We start from the raw sequence: 18,582 nt of genomic DNA on the forward strand, positions 1-18,582 counted from the left end.
TCTGGTTTTGTTTACAGTATTTTCATTCACACCCATAAAGTTGACCCCAACCATCTTGCCTCTGAATTGTCAGTGCCTCTTTATAGCCCTCCCTATCCACTCGTCCTATTCTCACAGCTTCTGTCTGTCTCTCATTTGTAATCTGCCATGGCTTGCATGAAGGGAAATTCAAGGCGCTGTGAGAGGACGGGCTTTCTTTTTGAGATGACCTAGCAGTCTGTCCAGAAACCGGTGAGATATTCCCCTGAAATACATCCTTGGGACTCTTTAGACACCAGTGATACAGAATAGCATAGAACCTTCCAGAAAGAAGGGAGATCCTACAAAGAACCTACACATCCCACCCCAAACTCCCAACACTTAAAGAAGCCGGCAAACAATGGAGCCTTCTTAGTTTGAGAGAGAATGGTCTGACCAGCCTGAGATCCCACAGATAGTTTGCCAGGCAGTTACAAAGACGTTTCTGGATGGACTGCTAATGCTTCATGCTAAGGTGCAGTGGTAGGAGGGACCCCAAATGGAGACACCAGTCACATTTCCAGTAGATGGCTGTTCTGCCCCGTTCTTTGTAGTGAAATTTCCATGCTGTCAAGTCTGTTTATTTAGTGTGGCCTTGAAGAATGATAACCAGTAGTAAGGGGAGCAGAGAAGGCCTGAGTGGGTTTATGTTCGACTTGAGCCTGCAAGTTCAACTCCAAAGCCTCAGATCCGTGAGAATTTGGTGACACAGAGAGATAACAAAGCTTTCCTCTGGTCTGAGTGTGAACGCCGATGATGCATGCAGAAAATGTCCGCTGTAGCCCTTTTCACACAGATATTACTGCCTGAAGACTGCTCCCCACAGAGACTGCTCCTACTGAGATCAGTTAAGCCTGCTTTCTCCATTTAGCTGCATACCACAACCCTGCCTACTCGTTCAGCTGTAAATAATAAACACACTGATATTCTGGGATCCATCAGAGAGTCCAGTACACCCTTCCCAGCTTTTCTGTGTATCTGTTTTTTCTTCTTTCCCTCACTTCCCTAATTAGGTCAGTCCCTGGAGCCATGGAAGATCCAGCACAGAGGGAAGACATGGAAATGGTGCTTGGCTTTAGAGCCAGGTTTAAAAAGACCCTTGGGGTGGAACCCTGGCTCTGAAGATCGCCACTCTGGCCTCCATGATTGGGAACAATCAAACCACCTTAGGAGGCCGTATCAATGTTCCTTGCTTGACAGTGGTCGCTGAGCCCCAGTCCCAATCATCCCACATAGGTATCAGATACAGGAGTTATTAAAGAGCCTCCAGGGAACCCAGTCTCAGTTTGAGCCAGGGACAGGTCACAAGGACCATGGGGATGACCAGCATGGACAGGTTTTGCCCCTCTGAGGTATATCGGAGCTCCTCAGATAGGCATGTTTAACCGCAGCCTCATGCATATGTTATCTCCTCAACGTGAGGGCGGCCGACACAGGAGCAGTTGTGGAACCTTTCAGCTGGCAGGCCACGAGAAAAACATTGAGCAGCATGGTACAGCCAGGTCTTCTATGACACGTGCTGGGAAGAGTCTTGTCTCACTAGGGCCTGAGAGTAGGATTCACAGGATGGAGCCCCAAACCAGACTCGGTTTCGTATATTTTGAGTTATGTCTCAGCACTAGGTCCGGTGCAAGTTAACTCCTCTATACTTTAGTTTCATCATAGAGAAGGCAGGGGCTAATTATAGAATCCTCTCAGGATATTTGTGAATTTAGCTGACATTTACTTGTGCCCTGGCGCATACAGAAAGCTCAGCAGCAGTGGATCATCCACCCCACTAATCTTCCTAGTCCCTCTATAGTCAGCTGGAGACAACACAGGACAGGAGAGCGACCAGCAGCTCATGGTGGGGGCTGGGGTTTGAGGTAACCTCTCCTGAAACACTCGAGGGTTAGCCCAGGTTGTCTCCTATGTCAGTCTGTAGATGTGTTCTTACATGTATATGTGTGTCTGCCCATGTACCCATGAGCATACATATCTGCTTCTTTCCTATCATGGCTGTCTGAGATCCAGAGTCCCACCTACCCTGGGTGGAGTAGGCTGTTGCTATCACAACTCCCAGAGTAGCCTCTATCACTCAGCCCTGTGGCATTAAAAGGTGACACTAGGGCCTAGCCAGAGCACCCCCATGGCTAGGACTCCACCCTTATCTGGACAGCTAGAGCTTCTCCACAGGGTATCTGAGTCTCTAGGCTATGCCTTGTGTTACAGGATAAAGAAGCCCTGACCCAAATCTTCCTGTGCTCACTTCTGATTCTCCCAGTTGTGCAGAGAGCACAGGGTGGACCCCAGGTGGGCACAGTTGTTCTGAGACTTCACATGTGCTCTGTGAGGACACTCACTTTCTGTCTCGTGGCTTTACAGAACACCCAGGACATGGTCTGGGGTCCTGTTTCTCTAGGGTGAGTCGAGTTGGAGGAGAAATTCTGGAATGAGCCTAGTAGGAGGATGTGGAGAGCTTTTGCACCCCTCCTTCTCCCACAGCAGGTGGAGATTGCCTTGGAGAAATAGCAATTCCTCCCTCTCTTTCTCCTCCCGCCCCAACCCTGGAGCCGGAGAAGCATGCAGGGATAGCGCGCACCCGAGCTAGCTAGGAGCCAGTAGGCTGTGTCACACAGTGTTTTGACAGCGCTCCGCCCCGCCCCCCGGCCCGCCTGCCGCGTGTTTCCTTCTGGTCCCCAGCACCCCTCCTCTGCGTCATCTCTCCCGCATTCTGGTCCTCAACTCTCCATGGAGCAGCTGCTGCGCGCCCAGCTTCACACCAAGACACTGCGGGCCTTTGGAAGCTCCGGAGGGGGCTGCATCAGCGAGGGTTATGCCTACTACACTGACACTGGCCCCGTGTTTGTCAAGGTCAACCGCAGGGCGCAGGTACGCTGCTGGGTATACAAGGATTAAGTCTGGGAAGGGGAAAGAGGACTGGGAAGTGGTGGGGGAACTAGACCTGGTGTCCTTACCTTCTGCTGAGGGGTCAGCCAGCACTTGCAGGCAGACTTCCTCTTGGGACCAGAGGATTTATCTTTGCTGCATGATTACTTTCTTGCTTTTGCTCCCACACAGGGGCTTTAAAATTTCTGTAATCACTGACCGTGGGGGAGATGAGTCTCAGCTGTAAGCTGCTTCTGCCTATGTCTGGTCTGTACTCTGACCTCAGCTCCTGCATTCTTCCAACAGGTGAAGAGAGACAGGATTCCCAGGGCTAGGCTAGCACCGTTCTCACAGGCTCTGTTGGTTTTGAAGATGATTAAGATATTCCTGTTTAAGTATGAAGCCAGGCATGCATCTATACCCTATCCATAGTGACAGCCTAGGAGGTTGAGGCAGGCGGATGATGAGTTCCGTGTTAGCCTGGACTAAATGAGGAGAAGCTGACTCAAAAACAAAGACAAACAAACAAACAAATTACAACAAAAGAATGCATGAGTAGCTGTAAGACAACTGTTGGCTAGCGTCCCGAGAGCAAGCTGTGAAGGTGTGACATGGGGCTCCCCCTTCTGTGGGGGGAGGACTCCAGAGGTTCTATGCTGAGTTCTGGATAGTGGTTGTAGTATCTAAGATGGCTGTGGGGCAGAAGAGAATCCTAGAGTAGCCCTTCTCAGTCCCTCCTGGTATCGTTAGAGATGGTGAAGCGCCCCATCCCCCTGCTTTCTGTGCACTGCTGGCCTCCTTTGGAGGTTTACCCTATAAGCATGGCTGAAGTTTGCAAATGCCCTCCCACAGCAGGGCGCTCAGCACATACCTCTGGGGGGGGGGGCCCCAAGTGCAGGTTGGCAATTTGAATATACCTGTCTGACTTCCCATCTTGAAAATGAATGAAAGGGGAAGAATTATTTCCATGTGTGATACGTGTTTTGACTTCAGGTTTCATTTTTTAATTAATGATATTTGATTTATTTTGTGCGTATGTATGTGTGAAAAAGCTCTGGTTTGCACATCCATGACGTGTGTAGAAATCAGTGGATAACTTTTTGGGAGTTGGTTCTGTCCTTCCAACGTATTTTTGTGGCGAGGTTTTTCTTGTTTCTGCTGCCACACGGCATGTTCTAGGCCAGTTGGCCTGAAAGATTCCAGCTGTCTGCCTCCCATCATGTGGTGGGAGGGCTGGGATTACGGATGCACACACTGCCACATCTAGATTTTTATGTGAGCTCTGGAGGTCAGAGTTGGGTGATCAGGCTTGAATGCTTTTACCCACAGCCATCGACTTTTGATTTTTAAAAATGTATGATTCTATATGTAGAAGTATTCACAAACCCCGTGAATAAATGCATTTGGGGGGCTGAGGATAACACTCATAATAGAGCATTTGGGGGGGGCTGAAGATGTTTATCGTTTATAGTAGAGCATTTGCCTAGTGTGGACAGTCTCCTGGGTTCAATCCTCAGCGCCACAAGTAAACAAATAAATAAAATTTATGTTTTTAACCACAGTATGGTGAACAATATGAAAGTTTGCCTAAAAATAAATGGGGTATTTGTAGAAATAGCATAGAAACAAGCTTCTGAGTCCCAGCAAAGGCCGCATGGACAAGCTGGGCATATGGTTCTTTTGTAGTTTCTCTGGTCCTTGCTAGAACTGAGCCAGGCCCTTCTGACCTCACTACTCTGCCTTCTCTGCCTTAAAAATGACCCCAGGTAACTTCAACCATGCCCAAGGCTGCCTGCCCCCACTTAGAGGCAGAAAGGAAAACAATACCTCGGAGGACTCAGACCCAGCCTCAGACTTTTTTTTTTTTTTTTGTTCTTTTTTTTTCCGGAGCTGGGGACCGAACCCAGGGCCTTGCGCTTCCTAGGTAAGCGCTCTACCACTGAGCTAAATCCCCAGCCCCAGTCTCAGACTTTTTGTCAGTTCACACTCCACTTGTGCCCATTCCTCCCATCCCCCTCCTTCGCATCCCCTTGTGACCCATGCATCTTCCACAGCAAGGCTTTGCTTGTACAGGTCTTCCCCAAAACCCCTTGAATTCTGGCATCAGGCTTGTCCTTTCAGTTCCCTCTTACCTGAAGGGGTCTCTTTTGAACCCTGGTCTCGAGGGATGGATGTGATGCTGTTTTTCAGCAATTGAAGGCATTTGGTCTTCCGGCTTGTGTTAAGGGCCATGAGTACTTTGGTTTGGCCAGCAAACCTGTTAGAGTCCAGGTTCACAGAGCTGACAGAGCTCATGGCATTGGATGCAGGCCCGACAGATGTTTGAGGGAGAGATGGCGAGCCTGGAGGCCCTCCGCAACACTGGCCTGGTGAGAGTACCTAAGCCCATGAAGGTGATTGACCTGCCAGGAGGTGGGGCTGTTTTTGTGATGGAGCATTTGAAGATGAAGAGCCTTGGCAGGTGAGTGCATTTGTGTGTGTGGGGGGGGAAGGGGGGTTGAGGGCTGGGGGGTGAGAGCCATGCACACATGCAAAGATAGGGAAAGACTGACACAAACATAGAGAGACATACAGACTGAGAGAAAGACATGCTTACACAGAAAGAGGCAGGAATAGATAGACACAGGACACAGAGAAACAGACACAGACATAGAGAAGACAGGTGAAACAGGTGGAGAGAGACTGAAATGGAGAGAGAAGGGGAGGAGAAAGAGGAAGAGAGAGTGAGGGGAGAGAGAAGACTAGATAGCAAGTGAGCAAGCAGAAATGGCAGAAATGGACAGTGAGAGGGAGAGAGGGGGGAGGGAGGAAGAGGAGGGGAGGGGGAGGGAGAGAAAGAGAGAACAACACTAGGTAGCCAGAGAGCAAACATCCTTGCTGAGACAGAAATGAGAGAAATGGACACACACACACACACACACACACACACACAGAGAGAGAGAGAGAGAGAGAGAGAGAGAGAGAGAGAGAGAGAGAGAGAGAACATTCATTACTGAGCATTCTCTGCTGAGCTGCTTACATAACTCAATCCAGTTGCCAGAGTCCTTTTTTTTTTTTTTTTTTAAGGTCTAACAATGTAGTCCTGACTAGCCTGGAACTCACTGTGTATAGCATGCTGGCCTCTGCCTTCCAAGTGCTGGGATTAAAGGCATGTCAGAACTCACCCTCCATCCCCTAGCCCCCCCCCCTCCCGGAGCTGAGGACTGAACCCGGGCCTTGGGCTTGCTAGGCAAGCCCTCTCACTGAGTTTAATCCCCAACCCCCCAGAATTCAATTTTTAAAGATTTATTGTTATTACATTGTCTCTCTCTATTAAAACGTTTAAAGATGACTTTATGTGTATGGGTGCTTTGGCAGCATGTATGGTTGTGTGCCACATTTGTATATTACCCCCCGGAAGCCAGAAGTGGGGGGTTGGATTCCTTGGACCTGGATTTTACAGAAGGTGTGAGCACCCTGTGGGTGCTGGGAATTGAACCCGGTTCCTCTAGAAAAGCAGCTAGTGCTCTGAACTGCTGAGCCATCTCTCCAGCCCCCAGAGTCAAAGACAAAGATAATTATTAATTATCTTGAGACAGAGATAATTGCTGTTTTTTTGTTCGTTCATTTCGGTTTGGATATTTTAGTTGTGATGAGGCTGTATGAAGTAAGTGACTTCGAACAAGTCCCTTGCTTTATGCTGTGTAGCGTACTAGTCCAGTTTGAGCCTAGGGAGGCTGATCAATTATCTGGCAACTTAATTATTTCCTCTACTACAGTCGTGCACGTCCATTCATTGTATAAAATATTGAAAGACGAACTCTGGTAAAGACGGCATCAGAATGTTATCAGCAGGGAGTTGCCACAGGTCATATCTCTGTGTGACTGTGGTCTCAGGGTCTCTTCTATATCCTTGTTAAAGGTGAGAGCTGAGGTTTTTTAACTCACTGGTGGAGGCTTTGTGCCACATGGCCAGTGTCTGCTGAGATGCTACAGAAAACAAGGGCTCTTACAATACTTTGGGCTTTTTTTTTTTTTTAAAGAAAAGGGTGGGGGTTGGGGATTTAGCTCAGTGGTAGAGCGCTTGCCTAGGAAGCGCAAGGCCCTGGGTTCGGTCCCCAGCTCCAAAAAAAAAGAACCAAAAAAAAAAAAAAAAAAAAAAAAAAAAAAAAAAAAGAAAAGGGTGTATTATTGTACTGTTAGAGTGCTCTTAGAGCATTTAAAATGTCCCTTATCAAAGCAGAACATGCTGTGTGGTGTTACTTGTTTGCTGTTGTAACTGTTGCTGCCTTATTTCCCCAGTCAGGCATCAAAGCTTGGAGAACAGATGGCAGATTTGCACCTTTACAACCAGAAACTCAGGGAGAAGTCCAAGGCTCAGCAGAACACAGTGGGTAAGTCCAGTTCGTTTTGTTTTGTTTTGTTTTAAACCTGGACCCAGACCACCACAGGTTGCCTTCTTGGTGGCACTTAAGTGATGTGTCGAATGGCGTACCCGCTCCCTTCACAGTGCATTAAACAGTTTTTTAAAATCTGTGTGTGTGTGTGTGTGTGTGTGTGTGTGTGTGAGAGAGAGAGAGACAGAGATAGACAGAGACAGACAGAGAGAGACAGAGATAGACAGAGACAGAGAGACAGAGATAGACAGAGACAGAGAGAGACAGAGACAGACAGAGAGACAGAGAGACAGAGAGACAGACAGAGACAGAGAGACAGAGAGACAGACAGAGACAGACAGAGAGACAGAGATAGAGAGACAGAGATAGACAGAGACAGAGAGACAGAGATAGACAGAGACAGAGAGACAGAGAGACAGACAGAGACAGACAGAGAGACAGAGAGACAGACAGAGACAGACAGAGAGGGGGGTAGATATTTGCTGGAAATAGAAGAAGAGGACATCTGATCCTTTGGAGGAGCTGCGGGTATTTGTACATTTGTTCAACCTGGTGCTGGGCACCTTTAGAAGAGCAGCAAGTACTCTTACCTTTTCGGCCATCTCTCCAGGCCTGAGTACTCTGTGAAAATGAGATGATTAAGCAGTTTTAATGGCACTGGTAAACAAGTAGAATGGACTCCTGACCAACCAGTCCTGCAGTCTGTCCATTCTTTGTCTAGGGCACAAAGTCCCGGCAAGTCTGTGTGCTGGCTAGTGCAGTGAACTGTGTGTAGTGAGCCCTCAGATCGCCTACTGTTTGAGCTATTTGTGTACGCAACCAGGCATTCTCCCAAGATCTGGTTTCCGTGAACGCTGAGTAGTTTCATGAGATCAAGATTTCTGTTGACAGGCTGTGGGGCGGAGGATGCTGAGCCCCGGGGTGTGACCAAGTTCGGCTTTCACACAGTGACGTGCTGTGGCTTCATCCCACAGGTGAGTGTTAGAGTTGGGGCCTCCCCACTTAGTGATGAACATTCCTGAAGCTCTGGTGCTGGCCACTGACCCCTTGTGTACCACTGACTCCTTGTGTGCCAGTTCTCCAGACACCAGGACCCTCGACTGTTGTTTCTGAAGGTAGAGTGCAGGCTGTGGCACTTAGGACAGAAAGCTGAAGGGAGGGCTGTTTGAGCCAAGCTTGGAGGTAGTAGACACTGCAGTCAGCTGATCAGCGTTCCAGGAGGGCACAAGAGTGGTGCAAAGTCCGTGATACAGGAGGGAACCTGGCCCCTTTAAGAATCTGGAGAGGGTAGAGTGGACCAAGCTAAGGACCCAGCCCTTATCATGCATGTGCTCCTACAGGGCTGTCTTATTGAGATGTAATTCATGTAACACAACACTCTCATTTTACAGTGTACCATCCAATGGTTTTTAGTACAAGCACACGTTAATGCAAACATCACCATTGTCTTGTGTCCAAGTTCCAACCAGGCCTGATTGCTTAGCCTCTGAGATCCAACAGTGTGTTCAGATGATATGGCTATAGGCTCATTATTAGGTCTCATTCCAGAATACTTTCACCACCAACGGCAACTCCCACAAGCAGCTACTCTCCTTTCCTTACCCTCTGGTGATCACAAATCTACTGACCATCTCTGTGGTTGTGCCTGTTCTGGACATTTTGTGTTGGTGACATTATATAACACGTGACCCGTGCACAGCCTGTTTTACTTACCACAACATTTCTGAGGTTAATATACATGTGGCATGTGAAAGAGCATTTTTTTTTGGTGTGGTAGAATAATATTTCACTGTGTAGTTGGACCAGATTCTGGACTGGAATTCACAACCTTCCTGATAGTCTCTCAAGTCTTGTTATTATACCTGGTTTCATCCATTTTTAAAAAAAACGATTTATTTTATTTATGTGATGCGTGTGAGAGAGAGAGATTATATGCCCCCTACAGGTACCTGAGGAAGCTAGAGGATGGTGTCTTGGAACTGGAATTACAGGTAGTTGTGAACCACTGGATGTGGATGCTGTGAACAAAACTCTGGTCCTTTGGGAAAACAGCAATTACTGTTACCCACTGAGCCAAGTTTCCAGTCTCCATTCTTCATCATTATGGCTGAAAGACACTGCAGCCTTTTGAATCACCATCTTAGAAACTTCGGAAGATCTAGAGAAGTCTTATCACTGGGGCTGTCTACCAGCCCTACACCTACCTCAAAGAAGCCATTACTAGACCATATTTTGCTTTGTTAAGAACAATTCTGTGTAATAGTCATCCCAATTTACACCTGTTACTGCTTGAAGGGCCAACATTTCAAGTCTTTCTCTTCCTTGAAGCCTTCTCTGACTAGTTGGGCCATTGTAGGTGACGGCCAAGTTCTCCTTGGCATGGGTTGGAGGGTCAGTCTCTTGTTTGGAAATGACTTCTGGCAAGATTTTTATGAAGTCTAAGTCAGACTGGGGGGTCCCAGCCAATAGGGAGCTATGAATCTAGGTCCCAATAACTGTACACAGAAGGCTTTTCAAGACTACCTAATTTCAGCCAAATCTGACTTTCCAGGTGACACCTGGCTGGAGCTAGGGACTAGCATGGCCCCCATTTCTATAGACAAGCACGGCTTGTCATCTTGAGTTACATGTTGAGTTTAAGGGCTTCTCATGGCAATGAGTCTTCAAAGATTTGGCTGATGAAGCATAGTATTTTTCTCAAATGTTCATGAGTTAAGAAGTGAAATTGTCGGGGTTGGGGATTTAGCTCAGTGGTAGAGCGCTTGCCTAGGAAGCGCAAGGCCCTGGGTTCGGTCCCCAGCTCCAAAAAAAAAAAAAAAAAAAAAAAAAAAAAGAACAAAAGAAAAAAAAAAGAAGTGAAATCGTCTCTAGAACTTGTACATGGAGCTGTTCAGAGAGACGGAGGGCCTCTGAGTTCCCCTCAGACTCGAAGATCCTGAGGCAACTGTGGTCAGAAGGGAATCAGCACACTGACCCTCCTCATGTCTTTTACAACCCCTAACCCAGCCCTGTCCCTGGGTCACCACAGGTCTACTCCTTGTCACTGTAGATTTTCTTGTGTTTTGTGAAGTTTTGTATGAATATGATAATATAGTATGTCCCCCTTCGCCTTTTTTCCCACCTGACATATTTTACTCGGTGTCACCGTTCTGATGTGCGTCCATGTCAAATCTTTCGATGTTTATACATTGCATCCATTCGTGTCACAGATGTCAAAAAGTCCATTCCACCATATAGACAAACCATGGTCTCTGTTTATCCATTCGCCTGTTTATGGATGTCTGGGTTGTTCCTAGCTTCTGTTCTTACAAATAAAGCTGCTACGAACCTTTGTGGATTGATCTTGGTTGACTGCGTGAGACCTGAGACAGAAAACCTGGGTTGTACAGTAGGTTCTTCCCTGAGGTTTCAGGAAGTGTCCCATGGGGCTGAGAGGTGACTAAAGAGCACATACTGCTCTTGCAGAGGACCTGAGTTCAGTTCCCAGCAGCTCATGACTACCGGTCACTCCACTTTCAGGAGATCTGAGGCCTTCTTTTTGTCTTTGCAGGTACCCATACATCCATGGCACACTCTCACAGAGATGCACATGCATAATTTAAAAACAATCTTGAAGGGGTTGGGGATTTAGCTCAGCGGTAGAGTGCTTGCCTAGCGAGCGCAAGGCCCTGGGTTCGGTCCCCAGCTCCGAAAAAAAGAAAAAAGAAAAAAAAAAACAATCTTGAAAACAACAATAAAAAAGAAAAATTGCCCCACGCTTCCAAAGAGGTTGTACCAGTTAAATTACCATGAACTGATATAAGAGTTCCAGTTTTCCCCACTCTGATGTATACTGGATGTTTCCTGAAGTTGTTTGTTTTTAGTTGAAGCCATCACAGCTGGAGAAAAGTATTCACTCTGAGATTCCATTTTGTATTCCCGTCATGACAGATGATTCATAAATGCACACTTGCTAACTGTATGTCCCCCCCCTCTTTTTTTCCCCTTTTGAGACAGGGTCTCACTATATAATCCTGCCTGGCTTGGAACTTGAGTTGTAGACCAGGCTGGCTTCGAGCTTGCTATGATCCTCCTACCTCTCTGCCTCTGCCTCCCAAATGCTGAGATTATAGGGGTATATTACCATGCCTGGCTAAAGCCTATTACTGCTGCTGCTGCTGCTGCTACTACTACTACTACTACTACTACTACTACTACTACTTCTTCTTCTTCTTCTTCTTCTTCTTCTTCTTCTTTTTCTTCTTCTTCTTCTTCTTCTTCTTCTTCTTCTTCTTCTTCTTCTTCTTATTATTATTATTATCATCATCATCATTATTATTATTAACAACAGGATTTCACTGTGCAGCCTTGGCTGTTCTGGAACTTGCTCTGTAGATCAGGCTGGCCTCAAACTCATAGATATCTGCCTGCCTCTGCCTCCTGAGTGCTGGGATTAAAGGTGCGTGCCACCATCTCCTGGCCAATTACTATTTTTTAAAAATTGAGCCTGATATGTTGTATACCTGTAACCCCAGAAGTTTGGAGGTAGAGGAAGAAATATTGGAAATCCGTAGGTATCCTTGGCTACATAGTGAGTTCAAGGTTGAGTCCTTGTCTCAAAAAAGTTCTCTTTTTAGTGTCTGGGGAGATGGTTCAGTTGATCAATTACTTGTCATAAAAGCATAAAAATGCTGGCCACAGTGTTTTGTCCCTGTAATCCCAGATCCATGGGGGCCTTGTTGTCCAGTGAATGTAGCCAAACCTTGTCTCACAGAAGAATAAGGTGGGAATCAGTAGAGGAAGGTAAAGGACGTGAATCTTCCTTTTCCACATGTGCACACATGCATGTACAGTTGTGTGCACATGTTTACATACATATGCATACACACAATAGAGAGCAACTGAGGAGGATTTTACATCAGTCTCTGGCCTTCGTGCAAGACTTCATACACACACACACACACACACACACACACACACACACACACTCAAAACTACTCCCCTTCCCTCCATTGTGGGTATGATACTCAGCACCCGTGCATGCTTAGCTGTCAAAGGTTTGGCCTCACAGAGTTAACCAAGGCAGGCGGTGAAAAGGGGTATGGCAAATTGTGGACATGCTGATAGCAGCCAACAATTCCCCATCCCCTGTTGATAGAGGCGGGTGATTTGCTGGTTCAGTGCTACCGGTGAAACAAAACTTAACTATCTGGGGCTGGCAAGAATGCTCAGGGAGAAACTATGAATTCTTTTAACTCCTAAGTGTGCATACATATAGACAGACAGGTAAACATTTATATATTTGATGGATGGGGCAGAGCCCCAGCAGCCACATTTTTTTTTTTTTGGTTCTTTTTTTCGGAGCTGGGGACCGAACCCAGGGCCTTGCGCTTCCTAGGCAAGCGCTCTACCACTGAGCTAAATCCCCAACCCCCAGCAGCCACATTTTATATCGTTTCTCTGGCAGTTCACACCTTCTTAGGCAAAAGTTCTTTATAAAGTTACCTTATAGATAAAATGTTACACAAAAGGGAAGTTACAGAAGGATGTTAATAGTAAGTTTAAAACAATGTTTCATTCTATAAGTTCATTATAAGTTCAAAGCAACAGTCTCACTGGCCTTGTTTTATCATAGTGTACACCTGTGGCCTCATCCTTGGACCCTAGAATGAAAGTTTTTCCTTGATCACAAATCTGTCCCAAGCCTATTTTTCTTCTTAGTGCAATTTATGAAAGCTCATTGTTTTTCTTATTATGCAACCTTTGCTTGCTATTCTATGAGAAGTGTGCACATTCTATTCTTCATTCTAACTTTATTATATCTTTCTGGAAAAACAACTAAAACAATCTCCTTAAACATTCCTCTTAAAATTATTTGAATCCAATCAAAATGCTATAAAGTAATTAATTCAGTTAAACAGAATTAATTCATGAAAGTTCATCTTCATGTTGATTTGCAAGAAATTTGCCCAACAGGGTGGGCTGATGCCCAGGAACCATTAGGCCATGTAATAGAGCCAGGAAAGGCATATCAGCAGAGAGAAGCAATCCTGGGGTGAAGTCTCAGGGGCTGTACCTCTCCAGAGTGCACTTATCACAGTCATGCATAACGGTGGGACATCCCAGTAAACTCCTTTCCTTGCTGTAGACTTTCCTAAATGGCGCCTGTCACTTAGCAACTCTATTGTGCTTAGCAACTAATCCACATCTGAGTCACATCCCCATTCCAAAAAAAAAAAAAAAAAAAAAAAGAAAAAGATTTTTATATATATAATAGCTTGTATTTTGAAACATTGCTAAATCTAGTAAATTTTGGTTGCTTTGTATTTTGGTGAGAGTGTGTCTGTATTTTCTTTTTCCTTCCTTCCTTCTTTCCTTCTTTCCTTTTTTTTTTTTTTTTTTTTGGTTCTTTTTTTTTCGGAACTGGGGACCGAACCCAGGGCCTTGCGCTTCCTAGGTAAGCGCTCTACCACTGAGCTAAATCCCCAGCCCCTTCTTTTGTTTTTTGAGACAGGATCTCTTTCTGTAATCTTTGCTGGCCTGTGGGTTGGGGATTTAGCTCAGTGGTAGAGCGCTTGCCTAGCAAGCGCAAGGCCCTGGGTTCGGTCCCCAGCTCCGAAAAAAAGAAAAGGAAAAAAAAAATCTTTGCTGGCCTGGAACTCAATATGTAGATCAGGCTAGCCTCAAATTTATAAATCTCTGTTGACACACACACACACATACACACACACACACACACACACACACACACGTATGTATGTATGTATTACTATTTTATTGGTTTTTTTATATCACCTTTCTTTCCAATCCTTATTCTACCCTAATCCTTTAAAACTAGGTAGGAGAGGGGTTGGGGATTTAGCTCAGTGGTAGAGCGCTTGCCTAGCAAGTGCAAGGCCCTGAGTTCAGTCCCCAGCTCCGAAAAAAAGAAAAAAAAAAAAAAACCTAGGTAGGAGAGAAAGAAGGTTAGAGGGGAAAGGGGGCATAGAACTCTTTTTACTGCTTCCTGCTAATTAAGGGGCATTGAGTTTCTTGGGGTCAGTCCAGTCTTTATCTTCAGGATATCTCCACCTTCCTGTCGAACTGCAACAACAGCAACCAGGAGCAGCAGAGGGAAGCAACAGCAGAAGCAACAGCCTCCACCACCTTCACCTCCTGCACCATCACCACCACAACCTCCTCCTCCTCCTCCTCTCCCCCTCCCCCTCCTCCTCCTCCTCTTCCTCCTCTTCCTCCTCCTCCTCCTCTTCTTCCTCCTCCTCCTCCTCTTCTTCCTCCTCTTTTTCCTCCTCCTCCTTCTCTTCCTCCTTTTTCAGAGTGCCTCTGCCTCTTTTGGGCTCTGGCATTGATACCTACTCCAGAATCCCACAGAATTAAACTATCTGCAGCTGGCAAAGATCACGCCCCTCATAGAGCAGGGGACAACCGTAGTTAATGGTTGTGGACAAAGTGAAGTAGCCCATCTCCCATACCTGGGATCAAAACAGAAACATATTCACACAATATGACGGTTTTAAAATAAACCAAAATTCTCACTGCAGAGATCTGCCCGCCTCTGCCTCTTGAGTTCTAGCATTAAAGGCATTGTCACCACACCTGGGTGTATTCCTCTTCTTATAGGGCTTCTAGTCCTGTCATATTGTGACCTCACATTTATGCCATTTAACCCTAATTTCTTCCTAAAAGCAATATGTCTGGACTGACCTTGAGTTCAAATCCCCGCTAACCCTGCCTCAGCCTCCCAAGTGCTGAAAGCCTTATTTCTGAAAACAGTCATCTTCAACATACAAATGTCATGGTGAAGACATAATTAAGACCTTATCAGGCTGAAAGCGAGGCTTCATCTATTTCCCCTTACAGTTCTAGAAGTCTTGTTTTCATGTATTTGAAGCTCTGTTGCAGAGTTATAAGAATTTAGGACTATCACAGAGGGTGGTGGCATATACCTGTAATCCTTGCATCTTGAACCAGAATTCAAAGCCAGCCTGGGATACAAGGTAAAACCCTAAACAACAATAACAACACCCCCCACCCCGGCCAGGACTAGTAGATCCCCTTTATTACGTGACCACATTTTCAGTATGAAACAATTTTCTTTGTATTTGATGGTTGTCTTTGCTCTGCTGTAAGTGTTGCCTGACACGAATTTCCGCTCATTTTTCTTTTTGTATTTGTCCTTTGACTATTGTGAGCAAAAATGTATACATTCTCTATCTTTTTAGTGTACTTCTGTTTTTGTGTATAACCTGATTTAGATTTAAAATTTTTATGAGTGTTCATTTGCATATATATATGTGTATATATATTATATATATATGCATGTGTATGTGCACGATGTGCATGCAGTGCCCACAAAGGCCAGAAGAGGGCATTGGAACCCCAGGAACTGAAGTTACCAATGATTGTGAGCAACTGTGTTGGTGCTGGGAACCTACACCAGATCCTCTTCAAGAGGAGCAGGTGTTCTTAATTGGTGAACCGCCTCTCCAGCCTATAGTTGGGTCTTGCTTTGATGTTCCAAATCTGTTTATCTCTGCCACTTTCTCTCTCTCTCTCTCTCTCTCTCTCTCTCTCTCTCTCTCTCTCTCTCTGTGTGTGTGTGTGTGTGTGTGTGTGTGTGTTGTGTGTGTGTTGAACTTGGGACTCATTCAGGCTAGGCAAGCACTCCATCCTTGAGGTAGTTTTAGTCCAATCTCTGTCATTTAACTACGGCATTTGTTTCTGACCATTTGCTCTTACATGTTTATTGTGTTTGATTTGATTCTGCCACCTTAGTATTTGCTTTATGCTTTTTTCTAGCCCCTTTCCCTTTTTAAAAAAAACCCTGGTAGTGGTTTGAGTAAGAAAGGCTGCCATAGGCTCAATATCTGAATGCTTAGTCACCGTGTTTGGGAGTGAAATTGTTTGAAAAGATTAGAAGGATTGGGAGGCAATTGAAGAAAGTGTGTCACTGTGAGTGGGATTTGAAGTTTCAAAAGCCAATGACAGGTCCAGTCTCTTTCTCTTGGCCTGTGGTTCAGGATGTAGCTCTCAGCTTCTTCTCCAGCATTGTGCATTCTGCTATGTTCCCCACCTCAAAGACAGTGGACAAAGGCTCTGAAGCTGTAAGTAAGCCCCCGATCAAATGCTTTGGTCATGGTGTCTCTTCTTTTGGGTAAAGTGTTTCATGATTCCACTTGTATTTTCAGTTGGTTGACTACTAAGCCATCCTGGGGCCATGAGTCACATGGCCTCTCTTCTTTTTGCTCAGGTGAATGAATGGCAGGATGACTGGCCAACCTTTTTCACTCGACATCGGCTCCAAGCTCAGTTGGATCTCATAGAAAAGGACTATGCTGACCGAGAGACACAAGAACTGTGGTCAAGGCTACAGGTAAGTCCAACACTTATTTCTCTGGGAAGTGGTTGTCTCTTATGAGTCTACAACATGCATGTGACTGAGTCAGAATAGGAAAAACTGATGTTAGAATAGGCTGGTCAAGTTATAGGTATGCCAGCCAATACCTTCTTATCCTGTAGGTGGGTAGGTGATGAGACAGACCCCGGCTCGTGGATTTCAATCATTTCACTTGTCCATTCTTACCCTTTGTTCTGCTGCCAAAGACCCCAATATGTCACCCTTAATGAAGGTGCATGTTCTCGCATCACTTGTTTCAGAATGGAACTCCAAAATATTAGAAACATGATTCATCTATCAGTCCGGGGTTGTGGTTCTCAACCTGTGGGTCGTGATCCCTTGGTGGTGGGGAGGTCAAACAACCCTTTCACAGGAGTCAAATATCAGATGTCCTGCATATCATGTATTTACATTACAATTCACAACAGTACCAAAAATATAGGTATGAAGTGGCAACAAAATAATTTTATGGTTGGAGATCACCACAACATGAGGAACTGTGTTGAAGGGTTGAAGCATTAGGAAGGTTGGGAACCACTGGTCTAAGGTGAGCATGCGTCAAAGAAACGCTATTTAGTGGAAGAGGTGCATGTATGAAATAAAACAAAAGCACGGTTTACAGGGTAGGTGCCAAATTAGCTCATATTCTACAGCATAAAACCCAAACAACTCTGAGGTTTTCTATACAGCTTTCTTTTGGACTCATTTGGTAGTGACCAGAATGCTAGACAAAGTTACATTCAGGAATCAGGTGAATTTCTTCACTGGACCTGGTGGATTATTTGGTTGGACTCTGGATGAATCCATGGCTCTCTGGTTTATTTCCAAGCACTGGATAATGAGCCCATGGGTCTCCAAGTCCCATATTTACAATAATTTCTCTTCTAGGTGAAGATCCCAGAGCTGTTTTCTGGTATAGAGATTGTCCCTGCCCTGCTCCATGGAGACCTCTGGTCTGGAAACGTGGCTGAGGATGAGCAGGGCCCCATTATTTATGACCCAGCCTCCTTCTACGGCCATTCTGAGTTTGAACTGGCAATTGCATCGATGTTTGGGGGGTTCCCCAGATCCTTCTTCACTGCCTACCATCAGAAGATCCCAAAGGCTCCAGGGTTCGACAAACGCCTGCTGCTCTACCAGCTCTTTAACTACCTAAACCATTGGAACCACTTTGGGCGGGAGTATAGAAGCCCATCCCTGGGGATGATGAGGAAACTGCTCAGGTAGCAGAGGGCTGGACCTAATAAAACGTCAAACTGGATCTCTAACTGGGCTACTTTTGAGTCGGCCTCCAGAAATTCATCAAGAGGCTGCGAGGCTATGGCAGTGTAGCACTTCCCAGGGAGCTATGTATGGAGCTCAGGCTGATACCATAGGATCACTGTTCCTGGCAAGCTCCCACCTCAGCAGCTGAAGCCCCAGGTACCACAATTGAGTAGAGAAAGAAGGGTCATGCTCCTGTGGCTCTGGTCATTCAGTTGCAATCACTACCAGATCCTCCCCAGCACTTCACTTTTTTTTTTCTATTTTTTTTTTAGACATTATTTTGTGTACTCATGCATTCAAATATGTGCGTACAGGTCAGAGTACAACTTGTGGTTCTCTTCTTCCACTGTGTGAGGACCAAACTTGTCAGCCCACAACATATCTGAGAAGACTGCTCTGATACAGATTTAAGACAATAGGAAGTCTTTATTCGCTGGCCAGTGACTACACTGGGTATTCTGGATCCCAGCATAACAGTGAGCCTTCTCAGGGTGAACTTTTAACCACACACACACACACAAAAAGTTCTGGATTGACATACCTCAGTTATCAACAATAGATAGCCAGAAGCAGAACCAGAGAAGCCAAAAAGCAGTTAGCACATTCAGTGACTTTTCTGGACTGATGGACTTTGAAGGATCAAGTCTTTGTTTTCAATTTGGCTGGCGGGTGCTGAGT

General features: G+C 45.7%; 1 protein-coding gene across 4 annotated transcripts; it reads left to right on the plus strand.

Annotated features, from left to right (window-relative positions):
- Window positions 1-2,288: 2,288 nt before the first annotated feature.
- Window positions 2,289-17,899, plus strand: Fn3k (fructosamine 3 kinase). 4 transcript variants are annotated; one of them, NM_001109051.2, is made up of 6 exons: window positions 2,675-2,889; window positions 5,196-5,347; window positions 7,168-7,259; window positions 8,154-8,236; window positions 16,492-16,614; window positions 17,527-17,899. In NM_001109051.2, exons 1-6 carry the CDS (start codon window positions 2,749-2,751, stop codon window positions 17,863-17,865), a joined length of 930 nt encoding a protein of 309 aa, NP_001102521.2. In that variant the 5' UTR covers window positions 2,675-2,748; the 3' UTR covers window positions 17,866-17,899. The 4 variants fall into 4 exon arrangements, with proteins under 4 accessions (XP_038942579.1, XP_038942580.1, NP_001102521.2 ...); XM_063269673.1 differs by lacking the exon at window positions 2,675-2,889 and adding an exon at window positions 3,101-3,192; XM_039086651.2 differs by lacking the exons at window positions 16,492-16,614; window positions 17,527-17,899 and adding an exon at window positions 9,208-10,117 and having other exon boundaries at window positions 2,289-2,889.
- Window positions 17,900-18,582: the final 683 nt, after the last annotated feature.

Source organism: Rattus norvegicus, chromosome 10 (genome assembly GCF_036323735.1).
Source record: "Rattus norvegicus strain BN/NHsdMcwi chromosome 10, GRCr8, whole genome shotgun sequence".
NCBI classification, from domain to species: Eukaryota; Metazoa; Chordata; class Mammalia; order Rodentia; family Muridae; genus Rattus; species Rattus norvegicus.